This window comes from Scyliorhinus torazame, chromosome 3, assembly GCF_047496885.1.
Source record: "Scyliorhinus torazame isolate Kashiwa2021f chromosome 3, sScyTor2.1, whole genome shotgun sequence".
Lineage (NCBI taxonomy): Eukaryota > Metazoa > Chordata > Chondrichthyes > Carcharhiniformes > Scyliorhinidae > Scyliorhinus > Scyliorhinus torazame.
Genome location: NC_092709.1, coordinates 348,919,096 through 348,938,270, shown reverse-complemented (window position 1 = coordinate 348,938,270; position 19,175 = coordinate 348,919,096). Strand labels below are relative to the sequence as shown.

Sequence of the window (19,175 nt, the reverse complement as noted above, 5' to 3'; positions counted from 1 at the left end):
TCCAGTGAGAACAAACCGAGTTTATTCAACCGCTCCTCATAGCTAATGCCCTCCATACCAGGCAACATCCTGGTAAATCTCTTCTGCACCCTCTCTAAAGCCTCCACATCCTTCTGGTAGTGTGGCGACCAGAATTGAACACTATACTCCAAGTGTGGCCTAACTAAGGTTCGATACAGCTGCAACATGACTTGCCAATTCTTATACTCAATGCCCCGGCCAATGAAGGCAAGCATGCCATATGCCTTCTTGACTACCTTCTCCAACTGTGTTGCCCCTTTCAGTGACCTGTGGACCTGTACTCCTAGATCTCTTTGACTTTCAATACTCTTGAGGGTTCTACCATTCACCGTATATTCCCTACTTGCGTTAGACCTTCCAAAATGCATTACCTCACATTTGTCCGGATTAAACTCCATCTGCCATCTCTCCGCCCAAGTCTCCAAACAATCTAAATCCTGCTGTATCCTCCGACAGTCCTCATCGCTATCCGCAATTCCACCAACCTTTGTGTCGTCTGCGGTTGGATAGGCTTGGATTGTTTTCTCTGGAGCAGAGAAGACTGAGGGGCGACCTGATCGAGGTGTCCAAGATTATGAGGGTCATGGACAGGGTGGATAGGGAGCAGCTGTATCCCTTAATTGAAGGGTCGATTACGAAGGGACACAAGTTCAAGGTGAGGGGCAGGAGGTTTGGGGGGATTTGAAAAAAACCTTTTTTAATCAAGAGGGTGGTGAGGGTCTGGAACGCCCTGCCTGGGAGGGTGGTAGAGGTGGGTTGCCTCACATCCTTTAAAAAGAACATTCGAGCCAAGGGCTGGCCAATAGGATTAGGTAGTTGGGTCAGGTGTTTTCCATGTGTTGGTGCAAACTCCCCTCCAGTGCATTCACATCCATTCTGTAATGAGGCAACGGGAAATGAATGCTAACATTGCTTCCTAACCGCCGACTGAACCTGTGTGTTAACCTGGAGAGAATGCTGAACTAGGACTCCTAAGTCCATTTGTGCTTCTCATTTCTGAAGAGTTTCCCATTTAGAAAGTGGTCTAAGCTGCTATTCTTTCTACCCAAGTGCACAGCGTCACACGTTTCCTCATTGTATTCAATCTGCCACTTCTTTGCCCACTCTCCTCGCCTGTCCAGGTCCTTCTACAGCCTCTCTGCTTTCTCAACACAACCCGTCCATCGACAGATCTTTGTATCATCTGCAAACTCAGCAACAATGTCCTCAGCTCCTTCTTCCAGATCGTTAATGCATATGGTGAATAGTTAGGGTCTTCACACAGACCCCTGAGGCACACCACTAGTCACCGGCTGCCATCCTGAAAAAGACCCCTTTATCCCCACCGTGCCTTCTCCCATCAGCCAATCCTGTATCCATGCCGGTACTGGGATGACAGACCTCCAACAACCACAAGTGTCTTTCTCTATGCCAGATATGACTCCAGATGCCATTAACAGAGAAAAGAAAGAGAAATACAAAGATTGATTTACTTCAGTGATTATTTTATTATTTAAACACTCTCATTTAAAGTTAGACACTGAGTCAATTCTGTTTAGTCGCTGATTTTCACATTATTATACTGTGGTAGCTGTGGTATCATGCTCTGGATTGTCACTGTGTATGTGTGCAAAGTGTTTGACCACTGACCTTAGCCAATTTGTCCTTTATCTTAGCTGACTGTCTGCTGGTTACGACTCTGTGCCGCAATGTCTGAACTCCACACTAATCCCAACATAAAAGCTGCCGCAGAGGTAAGCGTATGTGAAATAATGGCATTGGCTGTGCTTAGAAATTATGGAAGACAATTACACGTGTTACCCTTTAAGGCATTCTCGTCATTAACATTCGTTAGCAATGTCAATCTGTATTCAGTTTGATTTTAGAATAAGTCATTGAGTGCGACTGTATCAACTGCTGTGACTGGGCCCTAAATCAAGGGGCTCACAGATAGCTTTATGGCTGAGGAGGCTGTCTTCAGTTCTTCAAAGTTAAGAAGCCATTGCACCCAGTGCTGCCGCTCAACAATTCCAGCCACTTCCTTTCTCGGCCTAAATTGCTGCTGCTTTTGTATCTTCACATTCTTTACCTGGAGGCCAGAGAGAAGTTGTAGACGGGTTTGCACTGTGTCAGTCGAAAAGTCGGTTAGTCCTATCAATGTGAAGCTTTTATGGGTTCTCCTTGGAGGGGGCGTCGCGTGACAGTGTGAGGAAGCTGGATTAACACCAGTACCCAATCACCCGCTCTCGTCATGGTTTGGAGAAAGAGAAACATGAGAAAATGGACAACTCTTCACGAGTGTGATGAGGGATGAACTTCCACTAATGGAATTAAGGGATTTGGGGATCTTGTGGGAAGCGGAGTTGAAGTTGATGAACAATCATGATCTTGTTGAATGGTAGAGCAGGCTCGAAACGTCTACTACAACTTCTATTTATGTTCTAACGCGCTGCATTGAACCATTTGCAATCAGCACCAGGAGCAATGGGCTTTGGGGTGTGGCTTAGCACCACGCTGGATGGCACATTCATAACATTAGTCAACAGAAGTACATATTCATTTCTAAATTGGATGCTGGTATGAGACTCCATCAGTAATCTTCTGGTAATGTAGTTCAATGTTTCTGCTTGATTTTCAGACACCAGTAATTTATAAAAATAAGATAAGAACCATCTCGTTCTGTGAATATTTCCTAATTATCACCAATCATTGATCATGATTAATCAGATTTCCTCTTTACTTCTGGAGTAGCTGCTGTTGCTTGGAGCAACACAGACCGTCACAGCCCCTTATTATAAAAGACACTCTTGTCAGAAGTCGCTATCTTAATCTCGGGCTCCAGTTTGGAAGTTTCAATCTGCAAGATAAAAATGAAAGATCAGCAACAAAAACTTGCGTTTCTCCAGTGATCTTAACGTAACAAAAGGCCTCAAGGAATTGCACAGGGACATTATAAAACAAGAATAAGGCATCCAGTCACATAACGAGATATTGAATCAAGTGGCCAGAAGCTCATTCAAAGAGGCAGGTTTTAAGAAGCGTCTAAATTGAGGAGACAGAGGCTGAGCGATTTAGGGGGGATTCCAGAGTTTAGGCCTTTATCCGCCAATGGCACCGATGGAGGAGTGATTAAAAAGCTGGGGTGCTTCAGAGGCCAGAAGAAGGTGGGTTGTGGGGGTAGATATTACAGAGATGCGATGTGTGGGGGGGGGGGTAAAGAGTTAGGCAGGGGTGGAGCGGGGAATGAAGCCATGGAGGGATTAGAAAACGAGGATGAGAATTCTCTAATCTAGATTTGTTTGACCTGCCAGGACAATGCTGGACTATTCAAGTTCCAAGATCAAAAGGCATGGATAAATGTTTCAACAGCGTACAAGCTGAGGCAGGGGAACTGGGGCAATGTTATTGGAAGCAGAAATTGGTGACATTAGTGATGGTGCTGATACATGTAGAAGCACTCAGGATGCCACTTTTGTGTTGTATGTTAATTTCTTCTTGCCTCTCCCGAATGTACTGACTCAACCAGGTTCCACACGCCCTCTACTACCAAGCAAGCTTTCTTCAAAGCCAAGGTTCAGCAGTCTATTCGGCTGGGGAAGCCATGCCGCCTGTGTTCTATGCAGTAAACATCTTAGGCCTAACGTGGGTCAGAGAACACTCAATGGCTGCTTTCTACCTGGGGGATTGACCTAATACTAGCAACCAAACTTTGGTCTCCAAAGAGAAATTTAGGTTTGTAGAAAAACAATATTAGGGCCTCAATGTGACAGTGCTGACACCAAAAGGGGCACTGAAAACAAATCACACTGCCCCACTCTCTCCCCACAGCCCTGTATCAATCCCAAACTAATCCCACTGCCCCACTCTCTCCCCATAGCCCTGTATCAATCCCAAACTGATCCCACTGCCCCACTCTCTCCCCATAGCCCTGTATCAATCCCAAACTAATCCCACTGCCCCACTCTCTCCCCACAGCCCTGTATCAATTCCAAACTAGTCCCACTGCCCCACTCTCTCCCCACAGCCCTGTATCAATTCCAAACTAGTCCCACTGCCCCACTCTCTCCCCTTAGCCCTGTATCAATCCCAAACTAGTCCCACTGCCCCACTCTCTCCCCATAGCCCTGTATCGATCCCAAACTAATCTCACTGCCCCACTCACACCATAGCCCTGTATCAATCCCAAACTAACCCTACTGCCCCACTCTCTCCCCATAGCCTTGTATCAATCCCAAACTAATCCCACTGCCCCACTCTCTCCCAATAGCCTTGTATCAATCCCAAACTAATCCCACTGCCCCACTCTCCCCCCATAGCCTTGTATCAATCCCAAACTAATCCCACTGCCCCACTCTCTCCCCATAGCCCTGTATCAATCCCAAACTAATCCCACTGCCCCGCTTTCTCCCCATAGCCCACTATGAATCCCAAACTAATCCCACTGCCCCACTCTCTCCCCATAGCACACTATGAATCCCAAACTAATCCCACTGCCCCACTCTCTCCCCATAGCCCTGGATCAATCCCAAACAAATCCCACTGCCCCACTCTCTCCCCATAGTCCACTATCAATCCCAAACAAATCCCACTGTCCCACTCTCTCCCCATAGCCCACTATGAATCCCAAACTAATCCCATTGCACCACTCTCTCCCCATAGCCCTGGATCAATCCCAAACAAATCCCACTGCCCCACTCTCTCCCCATAGTCCACTATCAATCCCAAACTAATCCCACTGTCCCACTCTCTCCCCATAGCCCACTATGAATCCAAAACTAATCCCATTGCACCACTCTCTCCCCATAGCCCTGGATCAATCCCAAACAAATCCCACTGCCCCACTCTCTCCCCATAGTCCACTATCAATCCCAAACTAATCCCACTGTCCCACTCTCTCCCCATAGCCCACTATGAATCCCAAACTAATCCCATTGCACCACTCTCTCCCCATAGCCCTGGATCAATCCCAAACTAATCCCACTGCCCCACTCTCCCCCCATAGCCTTGTATCAATCCCAAACTAATCCCACTGCCCCACTCTCTCCCCATAGCCCTGTATCAATCCCAAACTAATCCCACTGCCCCACTCTCTCCCCATAGCCCTGTATCAATCCCAAACTAATCCCACTGCCCCACTCTCTCCCATAGCCCTGTATCAATCCCAAACTAATCCCACTGCCCCACTCTCTCCCCATAGCCCACTATGAATCCCAAACTAATCCCACTGCCCCACTCTCTCCCCATAGCCCTGTATCAATCCCAAACTAATCCCACTGCCCCACTCTCTCCCCATAGCCCACTATGAATCCCAAACTAATCCCACTGCCCCACTCTCTCCCCATAGCCCACTATGAATCCCAAACTAATCCCACTGCCCCACTCTCTCCCCATAGCCCTGGATCAGTCCCAAACAAATCCCACTGCCCCACTCTCTCCCCATAGTCCACTATCAATCCCAAACTAATCCCACTGTCCCACTCTCTCCCCATAGCCCACTATGAATCCTAAACTAATCCCATTGCACCACTCTCTCCCCATAGCCCTGGATTAATCCCAAACAAATCCCACTGCCCCACTCTCTCCCCATAGTCCACTATCAATCCCAAACTAATCCCACTGTCCCACTCTCTCCCCATAGCCCACTATGAATCCCAAACTAATCCCATTGCACCACTCTCTCCCCATAGCCCTGGATCAATCCCAAACAAATCCCACTGCCCCACTCTCTCCCCATAGTCCACTATCAATCCCAAACAAATCCCACTGTCCCACTCTCTCCCCATAGCCCACTATGAATCCCAAACTAATCCCATTGCACCACTCTCTCCCCATAGCTCTGGATCAATCCCAAACAAATCCCACTGCCCCACTCTCTCCCCATAGCCCACTATGAATCCAAAACTAATCCCATTGCACCACTCTCTCCCCATAGTCCACTATCAATCCCAAACTAATCCCACAGTCCCACTCTCTCCCCATAGCCCACTATGAATCCAAAAATAATCCCATTGCACCACTCTCTCCCCATCGCCCTGGATCAATCCCAAACAAATCCCACTGCCCCACTCTCTCCCCATAGTCCACTATCAATCCCAAACTAATCCCACTGTCCCACTCTCTCCCCATAGCCCACTATGAATCCCAAACTAATCCCACTGCCCCACTCTCTCCCCATAGCCCACTATCAATCCCAAACTAATCCCACTGCCCCACTCTCTCCCCATAGCCCACTATCAATCCCAAACTAATCCCACTGCCCCACTCTCTCCCCATATCCCTGTATCAATCCCAAACTAATCCCACTGCCCCACTCTCTCCCCATAGCCCACTATCAATCCCAAACTAATCCCACTGCCCCACTCTCTCCCTATAGCCCTGTATCAATCCCAAACTAATCCCACTGTCCCACTAACACCATAGCCCTGTATCAATCCCAAACTAATCTCACTGCCCCACTCTCTCCATAGCCCTGTATCAATACCAAACTAATCTCACTGCCCCACTCTCTCCACATAGCCCACTATCAATCCCAAACTAATCCCACTGCCCCACTAACACCATAGCCCTGTATCAATCCCAAACTAATCTCACTGCCCCACTCTCTCCATAGCCCTGTATCAATACCAAACTAATCTCACTGCCCCACTCTCTCCACATAGCCCACTATCAATCCCAAACTAATCCCACTGCCCCACTCACACCATAGCCCTGTATGAATCCCAAAGTAATCCCACTGCCCCACTCTCTCCCCATAGCCCTGTATCAATCCCAAACTAATCCAACTGCCCCACTCTCTCTCATAGCCCTGTATCAATCCCAAACTCATCTCACTGCCCCACTCTCTCCCCATAGCCCACTATCAATCCCAAACTAATCCCACTACCCCACTCTCTCCCCTTGGCCCTGCATCAATCCCAAACTAATACCACTGCCCCACTCTCCCCATAGCCCTGTATCAATCCCAAACTAATCTCACTGCCCCACTCTCTCCCCATAGCCCACATTCAATCCCAAACTAATCTCACTGACCCACTCTCTCCCCATAGCCCTGTATCAATCCCAAACTAATCTCACTGCCCCACTCACACCATAGCCCTGTATCAATCCAAAACTAATCTCACTGCCCCACTCTCTCCCCATAGCCCACTATCAATCCCAAACTAATCTCACTGCCCCACTCTCTCCCCATAGCCCACTATCAATCCCAAACTAATCCCACTGCCCCACTCACACCATAGCCCTGTATCAATCCCAAACTAATCCCACTGCCCCACTCTCTCCCCATAGCCCTGTATCAATCCCAAACTAATCTCACTGCCCCACTAACACCATAGCCCTGTATCAATCCCAAACTAATCTCACTGCCCCACTCTCTCCCCACAGCCCACTATCAATCACAAACTAATCCCACTGCCCCACTCTCTCCCCATAGCCCTGGATCAATCCCAAACAAATCCCACTGCCCCACTCTCTCCCCATAGTCCACTATCAATCCCAAACTAATCCCACTGTCCCACTCTCTCCCCATAGCCCACTATGAATCCAAAACTAATCCCATTGCACCACTCTCTCCCCATAGCCCTGGATCAATCCCAAACAAATCCCACTGCCCCACTCTCTCCCCATAGTCCACTATCAATCCCAAACTAACCCCACTGTCCCACTCTCTCCCCATAGCCCACTATGAATCCCAAACTAATCCCACTGCTCCACTCTCTCCCCATAGCCCACTATCAATCCCAAACTAATCCCACTGCCCCACTCTCTCCCCATAGCCCACTATCAATCCCAAACTAATCCCACTGCCCCACTCTCTCCCCATATCCCTGTATCAATCCCAAACTAATCCCACTGCCCCACTCTCTCCCTATAGCCCACTATCAATCCCAAACTAATCCCACTGCCCCACTCTCTCCCTATAGCCCTGTATCAATCCCAAACTAATCCCACTGTCCCACTAACACCATAGCCCTGTATCAATCCCAAACTAATCTCACTGCCCCACTCTCTCCATAACCCTGTATCAATACCAAACTAATCCCACTGCCCCACTCTCTCCACATAGCCCACTATCAATCCCAAACTAATCCCACTGCCCCACTCTCTCCCCATAGCCCTGCATCAATCCCAAGATAGTCCCACTGTCCCACTCTCTCCCCATAGCCCTGTATCGATCCCAAACTAATCCCACTGCCCCACTCACACCATAGCCCTGTATCAATACCAAACTAATCTCACTGCCCCACTCTCTCCACATAGCCCACTATCAATCCCAAACTAATCCCACTGCCCCACTCACACCATAGCCCTGTATCAATCCCAAACTAATCCCACTGCCCCACTCTCTCTCAATAGCCCTGTATCAATCCCAAACTAATCCCACTGCCCCACTCTCTCTCATAGCCATGTATCAATCCCAAACTAATCTCACTGCCCCACTCTCTCCCCATAGCCCACTATCAATCCCAAACTAATCCCACTACCCCACTCTCTCCCCTTGGCCCTGCATCAATCCCAAACTAATACCACTGCCCCACTCTCCCCATAGCCCTGTATCAATCCCAAACTAATCTCACTGCCCCACTCTCTCCCCATAGCCCACATTCAATCCCTAACTAATCTCACGGACCCACTCTCTCCCCATAGCCCTGTATCAATCCCAAACTAATCTCACTGCCCCACTCACACCATAGCCCTGTATCAATCCAAAACTAATCTCACTGCCCCACTCTCTCCCCATAGCCCACTATCAATCCCAAACTAATCTCACTGCCCCACTAACACCATAGCCCTGTATAAATCTGAAACTAATCTCACTGCCCCACTCTCTCCCCATAGCCCACTATCAATCCCAAACTAATCCCACTGCCCCACTCACACCATAGCCCTGTATCAATCCCAAACTAATCCCACTACCCCACTCTCTCCCCATAGCCCTGTATCAATCCCAAACTAATCCCACTTGCCCCACTCTCTCCATAGCCCTGTATCAACCCCAAACTAATCTCACTGCCCCACTCACACCATAGCCCTGTATCAATTCCAAACTAATCTCACTGCCCCACTCTCCCCCCATAGTCCTGTATCAATCCCAAACTAATCTCACTGCCCCACTAACACCATAGCCCACTATCAATCCCAAACTAATCCCACTGCCCCACTCTCTCCCTATAGCCCTGTATCAATCCCAAACTAATCCCACTGTCCCACTAACACCATAGCCCTGTATCAATCCCAAACTAATCTCACTGCCCCACTCTCTCCATAACCCTGTATCAATACCAAACTAATCCCACTGCCCCACTCTCTCCACATAGCCCACTATCAATCCCAAACTAATCCCACTGCCCCACTCTCTCCCCATAGCCCTGCATCAATCCCAAGATAGTCCCACTGTCCCACTCTCTCCCCATAGCCCTGTATCGATCCCAAACTAATCCCACTGCCCCACTCACACCATAGCCCTGTATCAATACCAAACTAATCTCACTGCCCCACTCTCTCCACATAGCCCACTATCAATCCCAAACTAATCCCACTGCCCCACTCACACCATAGCCCTGTATCAATCCCAAACTAATCCCACTGCCCCACTCTCTCTCCATAGCCCTGTATCAATCCCAAACTAATCCCACTGCCCCACTCTCTCTCATAGCCATGTATCAATCCCAAACTAATCTCACTGCCCCACTCTCTCCCCATAGCCCACTATCAATCCCAAACTAATCCCACTACCCCACTCTCTCCCCTTGGCCCTGCATCAATCCCAAACTAATACCACTGCCCCACTCTCCCCATAGCCCTGTATCAATCCCAAACTAATCTCACTGCCCCACTCTCTCCCCATAGCCCACATTCAATCCCTAACTAATCTCACTGACCCACTCTCTCCCCATAGCCCTGTATCAATCCCAAACTAATCTCACTGCCCCACTCACACCATAGCCCTGTATCAATCCAAAACTAATCTCACTGCCCCACTCTCTCCCCATAGCCCACTATCAATCCCAAACTAATCTCACTGCCCCACTAACACCATAGCCCTGTATAAATCTGAAACTAATCTCACTGCCCCACTCTCTCCCCATAGCCCACTATCAATCCCAAACTAATCCCACTTGCCCCACTCTCTCCATAGCCCTGTATCAACCCCAAACTAATCACACTGCCCCACTCACACCATAGCCCTGTATCAATTCCAAACTAATCTCACTGCCCCACTCTCCCCCCATAGTCCTGTATCAATCCCAAACTAATCTCACTGCCCCACTAACACCATAGCCCTGTATCAATCCCAAACTAATCTCACTGCCCCACTCTCTCCCCATAGCCCTGTATCAATCCCAAACTAATCTCACTTGCCCCACTCTCTCCATAGCCCTGTATCAACCCCAAACTAATCTCACTGCCCCACTCACACCATAGCCCTGTATCAATTCCAAACTAATCTCACTGCCCCACTCTACCCCCATCGTCCTGTATCAATCCCAAATTAATCTCACTGCCCCACTAACACCATAGCTCTGTATCAATCCCAAACTAATCCCACTGCCCCACTCTCTCCCCATAGCCCTGTATCAATCCCAAACTAATCTCACTTGCCCCACTCACACCATAGCCCTGTATCAATCCCAAACTAATCTCACTGCCCCACTCACACCATAGCCCAATATCAATCCCAAACTAATCTCACTGCCCCTCTCTCCCCATAGCCCTGTATCAATCCCAAACTTATCTCACTGCCCCACACTCTCCATAGCCCTGGATCAATCCCAAACTAATCTCACTGCCCACTCTCTGCCCATAGACCTGTATCAATCCCAAACTAATCTCACTGCCCCACTCTCTCCCCATAGCCCTGTATCAATCCCAAACTAATCCCACTGCCCCACTCTCTCCCCATAGCCCAGCATCAATCCCAAACTAATCCCACTGCCCCACACTCTCCCCATAGCCCCGCATCAATCCCAAACTAATCCCACTGCCCCACTCTCTCCCCATAGCCTTGTATCAATCCCAAACTAATCCCACTGCCCCACTCTCTCCCCATAGCCTTGTATCAATCCCCAAACTAATCCCACTGCCCCACTCTCTCCCCATAGCCCTTTATCAATCCCAAACTAATCCTACTGCCCCACTCTCTCCCCATATTCCTGTATCAATCCCAAACTAATAAGAACATAAGAACTAGGAGCAGGAGTAGGCCATCTGGCCCCTCGAGCCTGCTCCGCCATTCAATGAGATCATGGCTGATCTTTTGTGGACTCGGCTCCACTTTCCGGCCCGAACACCATAACCCTTTATTCCTTTATTCTTCAAAAACTATCTATCTTTATCTTAAAAACATTTAATGAAGGAGCCTCAACTGCTTCACTGGGCAAGGAATTCCATAGATTCACAACCCTTTGGGTGAAGAAGTTCCTCCTAAACTCAGTCCTAAATCTACTCCCCCTTATTTTGAGACTATGCCCCCTAGTTCTGCTTTCACCCGCCACTGGAAACAACCTGCCCGCATCTATCCTATCTATTCCCTTCATAATTTTATATGTTTCTATAAGATCCACCCGCATCCTTCTACATTCCAACAAGTACAGTCCCAGTCTACTCAACCTCTCCTCGTAATCCAACCCCTTCAGCTCTGGGATTAACCTAGTGAATCTCCTCTGCACACCCTCCAGTGCCAGTACGTCCTTTCTCAGGTAAGGAGACCAAAACTGAACACAATACTCCAGGTGTGGCCTCACTAACACCTTATACAATTGCAGCATGACCTCCCTAGTCTTAAACTCCATCCCTCCAGCAATGAAGGACAAAACTCCATTTGCCTTCTTAATCACCTGTTGCACCTATAAACCAACTTTCTGTGACACATGCACTAGGACACCCAGGTCCCTCTGCACAGTAGCTTGTTTCCATCCTATTTAGCATGGTGGCAGTGCCACACAACATGATGGAGAGCACCTTCAATGTGAAAGCGATGCTTTGTCTCAAACAAGGATCGTGTGGTGTTTACTTCTACCAATACTATTGTGGACAGATGGATCTGCGACATGTAGACTGGTGAGGATGTGGCCAAGTATTTGTCTCGCTTGTTTGTTCCCTCACCACCTGCCCAGACCCAGTTTAGTAGCTATGTTCTTTAAGACTCAGCTTGATCAGTAGTGGTGCTACTGAGCCACTCTTGGTGATAAGACATCGAAGTGCCCTATCCAGAGGTCACTCTGGCATTGCCACCCTCAGCGCTTCTTCATATTGGTGTTTCAGCAAAGAAGAGTACTGATTCATCCTCTGAGAGGTGAGGGGGTCGGTATATAGTAACCAGCAGGAGGTCTCCTTGCCCATATTTGACCTGGAGCCTGATCGCCTGAGACTTCAGGGTGTCCAGACTCTCTCGCTCTCTTGAGATAATCTTAGTTTCACAAGAACCTTTCTCTTTCTTGTCCTTACTCCCCAATCCCTGCCTCTCCTGATAATGACACGGTAGCATTATGGATAGCACAATTGCTTCACAGCTCCAGGGTCCCAGGTTCGAATCCCGGCTGGGTCACTGTCTGTGCGGAGTCTGCACATCCTCCCCGTGTGTGCGTGGGTTTCCTCCGGGTGCTCCGGTTTCCCCCCACAGTCCAAAGATGTGCGGGTTAGGTGGATTGGCCAGGATAAATTGCCCTTAGTGTCCAAAATTGCCCTAAGTGTTGGGTGGGGTTACTGGGTTATGGGGACAGGGTGGAGGTGTTGACCTTGGGTAGGGTGCTCTTTCCAAGAGCCGATGCAGACTCGATGGGCCGAATGGCCTCCTTCTGCACTGTAAATTCTATGACACATTCTTTGGGTACAGATCCTGTTATTGGGTTCCTCATTGCAGTTAAATCACCTAATCCAGCCAGCACCCATTGTCCACATAAGGGCAGAGCAAGAACAGAATAATTTGTCCCCCCCCTAACCCTTGGATACTGAAGCCGAACATCAGAATCAATCCCTCCAACCCCATTTTGGTTGAGAATCATTAATTTCACTCAGGCAAAGAACTAAAGTTCTGACTTTGCAAACTCTATGTCCTATCCTACCAAGCTGAGATCTGATCCCATATCCTTTCTGTCATCCATAGAATCCCTATTGCACAAAAGGAGGCCATTCGGCCCATTGAGCCTGCACCTATCCTCCAAAAGAGCCCTTTACCTCGGCTCACTGCCCTGCTCTATTCCCGTAGCCCTGCTCATTGATCATGGTCAACCCACCTACTCTGCACATCTATGGACTGTGGGAGGAAACCCACGTAGCCACGAGGAGAACGTGCAAAAGCCACACAGTCACTCAAAGCCAGAATTGAACTCGGGTCCCTGGCGCTGTGAGCCAACGGTGCCGACCACTGTGCCACTGTGCTGCCCCTGAAAAAAACATCTATATTCACCCACATAACATAACCTGTGTCTATCCCTCGTCCATCCCATCTGCTGTTGAAGCTCTCATTTGTATCTTTTTCACCACCAGATTCGACTATTTCAACATTCTCTTGACAGGCCCCCTACCCTAAACCCCATAATCCGCAGCAAATCCAACTGGCGTGTCTTGACTGACCTTCAGCTTGCTGATATGCTCTTTCCCATTTATTGCTGATATTCTGTCTCTCTCTGCTCCCGTTGTGATTCCCTCCTTTCCTTGCTGACACGGGGGTACAGTGGCTCCAGGCCGGTTTCGCTCAGTTGGCTGGACAGCTGGTTGCAGGACATGATGCAGAACAAGGCACACAGCGTGGGTTCAATACCCATACTGGCCGAGGTTATTCGTGAAGGCCCCACCTCCTGCCGTTTGCCTGGGACCCTCAGGTTAAATCACCACCAGTCAGTTCTCCCCCTCAAAGGGGAAAGCAGCCTATGGTCACCAGGGACTATGGCGATTTTACTTACTTGCTTACTTACAGCGCCAAGGACCCGGGGTCAATTCTGGCCTTGGGTCACTGTCTGTGCGGAGTCTGCACGCTCTCCCCATGTCTGCGTGGGTTTCCTCCGGGTGCTCCGGTTTCCTCCCACAGTCCAAAGATGTGCAGGTTAGGTGGATTGGCCGTGATAAATTGCCCCTTAGTTGCAGGTTCGATGGGGTTACGGGGATAGGGTGGGCCCATTTAGGGTGCTCTTTCAGAGGGTTGGCACAGACTCAATGGGCTAAATGATCTCCTACTGCGCTGAAGGGACTCTATGGCTCCTCGTGGTGCTGTTATGCCTGCTGCGACTCTGTCACAACTTGCATAGTATTACAAAGAAAGGGCTAAAGAACATTCCTAGCACAGAAGGGTCAGTCAGTTTAAGATCAGCAGTGGGTAAGATTTCCGAAACAAAATTGTCGGGCACTTGGAGGGGTTTGAGTTAATTAAGGAGAGCCAGCATTGGATTTCTAACTGGTAAATTATTCTGACTAATCGAACTGAATGTTTTGGTGAAGTGACAGAGAAGGTTGATGAAGGCAATGCCTTTATATTTACCAGGAAAACAAACATGGTGAATGTAGCATGAGTAGAAGGGATCAAAACGAATATAAAAATATTCAAGATAGAAAGGGGAAGATAACTGATAAATTAATCAGAAATAGGGAGGATTAAACCCCTGGTGTGGATGAATTGCACCTTCACATATTAAAAATAGTTCAGGAATGAAATAGCAGAAGCACTATTAGAAAGTGGAATAGTGCTAGAGGACAGGCGGAATGAAAATGTAATTATTATATTTCAAAAGGGCAACAGAGCTAGCCCAGAAAACTATCGGCCAATTAGTTTGAAACTGGTGGTAGGAAAGATACTGTAACCTTTACTCAAAAATGTAATATTAAAAAATCTAGACATAGTTGTTTGGTAGTACAGGACTTGAGTATTGTTGAGAAAAGAGCTATATTGTCAAAGCTTTCCATCTTGCACTCGTCAGGAACATTTTCAAGAGTAAAATGTACGGGAAAACAACAAATTTATACTCAATGAGCAGAGAGGGTTAATTGGTTGGGCAGTGCACCTGAACTGGTCGAGGCATTGCCATGGAGAATGAATGAGTTGATGGTGACTTACAGTTAACTGCCAAGCATTGGATTGGATTGGATTTGTTTATTGTCACGTGTACCGAGGTACAGTGAAAAGTATTTTTCTGCGAGCAGCTCAACAGATCATTAAGTACATGAGAAGAAAAGGGAATAAAAGAAAATACATAATAGGGCAACACAACATATCCAATGTAACTACATAAGCACTGGCATCGGATGAAGCATACAGGGTGTAGTGTTAATGAGATCAGTCCATAAGAGGGTCATTTAGGAGTCTGGTGACTGTGGGGAAGAAGCTGTTTTTGAGTCTGTTCGTGCGTGTTCTCAAACTTCTGCATCTCCTGCCCGATGGAAGAAGTTGGAAGAGTGAGTAAGCCGGGTGGGAGGGATCTTTGATTATGCTGCCCGCTTTCCCCAGGCAGCGGGAGGTGTAGATGGAGTCAATGGATGGGAGGCAGGTTTGTGTGATGGACTGGGGGGTGTTCACGACTCTCTGAAGTTTCTTGCGGTCCTGGGCCGAGCAGTTGCCATACCAGGCTGTGATGCAGCCTGATAGGATGCTTTCTATGGTGCATCTGTAAAAGTTGGTAAGAGTCGATGTGGACATGCCGAATTTCCTTAGTTTCCTGAGGAAGTATAGGCGCTGTTGTGCTTTCTTGGTGGTAGCGTCGACGTGGGTGGACCAGGACAGATTTTTGAGAGATGTGCACCCCTAGGAATTTGAAACTGCTAACCTCGGCCCCATTGATGCTGACAGGGGTGTGCACAGTACTTTGCTTCCTGAAGTCAATTACCAGCTCTTTAGTTTTGCTGGCATTGAGGGAGAGATTGTTGTTGTTACACCACTCCACTAGGTTCTCTATCTCCCTCCTGTATTTGGACTCATCGTTATTCGAGATCCGGCCCACTATGGTCATATCGTCAGCAAACTTGTAGATGGAGTTGGAACCAAGTTTTGCCACGCAGTCGTGTGTGTACAGGGTGTAGAGTAGGGGGCTAAGTACGCAGCCTTGCGGGGCGCCGGTGTTGAGGACTATTGTGGAGGAGGTGTTGTTGTTCAATGTGCAAACTCCACATAGACTGCCACCCCAGGTTGGAATTGACCCCGGGCCCCTGGTGCTATGAGGCAGCAATGCTAACCACTGTGCCATCAAACCGCCCTCAACGGCCACGTTTGGTGGCCAGGGATCAGCAAGGGGATAGAATGTATGGTCAACCGTTGTGAGCATTGTCAGACTCAGCAGACACTTCCATCTGCAGCTAGATTGGGAGTGGCGGTGGCAACTGTCGATGAGGCTCCACATCCATTTTGCGGGTCCTTTTATGGGAATGATATTTTTAATCGTTGTAAACACCCACTCAGAATGGTTGGATGTCCAGCCCATGTGTCTGACAACTGTGGCAGCCACTACTGACCAGTTGCACCAAATCTTTGCCATACACGGCCCACCAGAGGTGATAGTTTTGTGTTCTACATAGAAATATATATGGAAACTAAAAGCAGGATGAGGCCATTCGGCCCTTCGAGCCTGCTCTGCCATTCATTATGATCATGGCTGACCATCAAGTTCAATACCCTGATCCCGCCTTCCCCTCATATCTACATCTATTTCCTTCTTGAAATGAACACAATGTTTTGGCCTCAACTACTTTCTGTGGTCGCAAATTCCACAGATTCACCACTCTCTGGGTGAAGAAATTTCTCCTCACCTCAGTCCTAAAAGGTTTACCCCTTCTCCTCAAACTCCGACCCCTAGTTCTGGACAAAGATGCAAGATGATTTTTGAATGTGAGTCTTTGCAGGTAATTAAGTCTTTACAGGTCCCAACGGTGCGACTGGAGAGAGTGGTAATCCCAGGTTAAAGAGGTGTGAATTGTGTCAAGCCAGGACAGTTGGTAGGATTTCGCAGGCCAGATGGTGGGGGGGTGAATGTAATGAGACATGAACCCAAGGTCCCGGTTGAGGCCGTACTCATGTGTGCGGAACTTGGCTAGCAGTTTCTGCTCGGCGATTCTGCGTTGTCGCGCGTCCTGAAGGCCGCCTTGGAGAACGCTTACCCGGAGATCAGAGGCTGAATGCCCTTGACTGCTGAAGTGTTCCCCGACTGGAAGGGAACATTCCTGCTATGTTACACACGCATGAGTATGGCCTCAACCTTTCTGTTTGTCCTTCCTAAAAACTGAATAGCCCTCATTGTTTAGTTCCCATCCTTGGTCACCTTGAAGCCATGTCACCGTAATCCCAACTATGTCATACCCATTTACATCTAAGTGCACAACTAATTCATGCATTTTATGAGCAGCACGGTAGCAGAGTGGTTAGCACAGTTGCTACACAGCTGCAGGGTCCCAGGTTCGATTCCCAGCTTGGGTCACTGTCTGTGCGGAGTTTGCACGTTCTCCCCGTGTGTGCGTGGGTTTCCTCCGGGTGCTCCGGTTTCCTCCCACAGTCCAAAGATGTGCAGGTTAGGTGGATTGGCCGTGATAAATTGCCCTTAGTGTCCAAAAAGGTTTGGTGGGGTTACTTGGTTACGGGGATAAAGGGGATAGGATGGAGGCATGGGGCTTAAGTAGGCCCTTTCCAAGGGCCAGTGCAGACTCAATGGGCTGAATGGCCTCCTTCTGCGCTGTAAATTCTATAATTTTATGTATTATTTCAAATGCTTTGAGCATTCAGGTACAAAACCTTCAGCCTAATCCGTCTAACATTCCTTGGCCGCTCCTTACTATTTCTGACAGTTTCCGATGCAGGCCCTTGGTTTCTCGGTCTATCACTTTTCTTATTCCCCGTGCTGTGTTTTCCTCTTGTTCTTGATTCTCCCGCCTCTGAATTTGGCAGTGAGGCAAATACAGTAAGAGGGATTTTCCCTTCCGGGGACCGAGACCCCACTCCGGCAGGAGAACCGGCGCCAACCACTCCGGCGTCAACAGCCCCCGAAAGTACGTAATTCTCCGCACATCCGGGGGCTAGGTGGATGGCGGAGGGGTTGGCGCCGCTCCAGCTGGTGCCGAAGGGGCTGCGCGAGTTCGCGCAGGCGCCGAACGGCCTCCATGATCTCGCGCAGGCGCAGACCGGCCGGCGTATTTTGCCGCATGCGCAGGGGGGTGTCTTCTCCGTGCCGGCCATGGCGGCCCCCTACAGGGGCCGGCGCGGAAGGAATGAGTGCCCCCACGGCACAGGCCCGCCCGCAGATCGGTGGGCCCTGATCGCGGGCCAAGCCACCTTGGGGGGCCACCCCCGGGGTCGAATCCCATTGCCCCCCCCCCCCCCCCCCCCCCCCGAGGACCGCCCCAGCCGACTTACTTGCCAGGTCCCGCCGTGTGGGACCATGGCCTAACCCACGCCGGTGGGACTGGCCCAAAACGGACGGCCGCTCGGCCCATCGGGGCCCGGAGAATTGCTGGGGTTGGGGGCGCTGGCAACAGCCCCCGACCGGCTTGGCGTGAAGCCGCCCCCGCCCGAAAACCAGCGCCGGACAATACGGCAGCCGGCGTCGGGGCGAGATTCCCGCCGCCCCCCGGGGATTCTCCGACCCGGCAGGGGGGTCGCAGAATCCCACCCAATGTTAGCATTCATGACGAGAGGTCTAGAATACAAGAGCAGGGAGGCACTATCGAGGCCGTATCTAAGGAAGGATGTGCTGGCCTTGGAAAGGGTCCAGAGGAGGTTCATAAGAATGATCCCTGGAATGAAGAGCTTGTCGTATGAAGAGTGGTTGAGGATTCTGGGTCTGTACTCAATGGAGTTTAGAAGGATGAGGGGGAACCTTATTGAACTTACAGGATACTGCGAGGCCTGGATAGAGTGGACGTGGAGAGGATGTTTCCACTTGTAGGAAAAACTAGAACCAGAGGACACAATCTCAGACTAAAGATCCTTTAAAACAGAGATGAGGAGGAATTTCTTCCGCCAGAGGGTGGTGAATCTGTGGAACTCTTTGCCGCAGAAGGCTGTGGAGGGCAAATCACTGAGTGTCTTTAAGACAGAGATAGATAGGTTCTTGATTAATAAGGGGATCAGGGGTTATGGGGAGAAGGCAGGAGAATGGGGGTGAGAAAATATCAGCCATGATTGAATGGCGGAGCAGACTCGATGGGCCGAGTGGCCTAATTCTGCTCCTATGTCTTATGGTCTTATGAAGCCTTACATAGGT

General features: G+C 49.3%; 1 protein-coding gene across 2 annotated transcripts in view; it reads right to left on the bottom strand.

The window, feature by feature from the left end:
- Positions 1 to 1,488: 1,488 nt before the first annotated feature.
- sfxn5b (sideroflexin 5b) overlaps positions 1,489 to 19,175 on the bottom strand; it is a 444,371-nt gene continuing 426,684 nt past the window's right edge. For both annotated transcript variants that reach the window (XM_072497745.1, XM_072497746.1), the window contains exon 14: positions 1,489 to 2,857. In XM_072497745.1, coding sequence (XP_072353846.1) covers positions 2,780 to 2,857 — 78 coding nt within the window. In that variant the 3' untranslated portion in view covers positions 1,489 to 2,779. The remainder of the gene's footprint in view (positions 2,858 to 19,175) is intronic.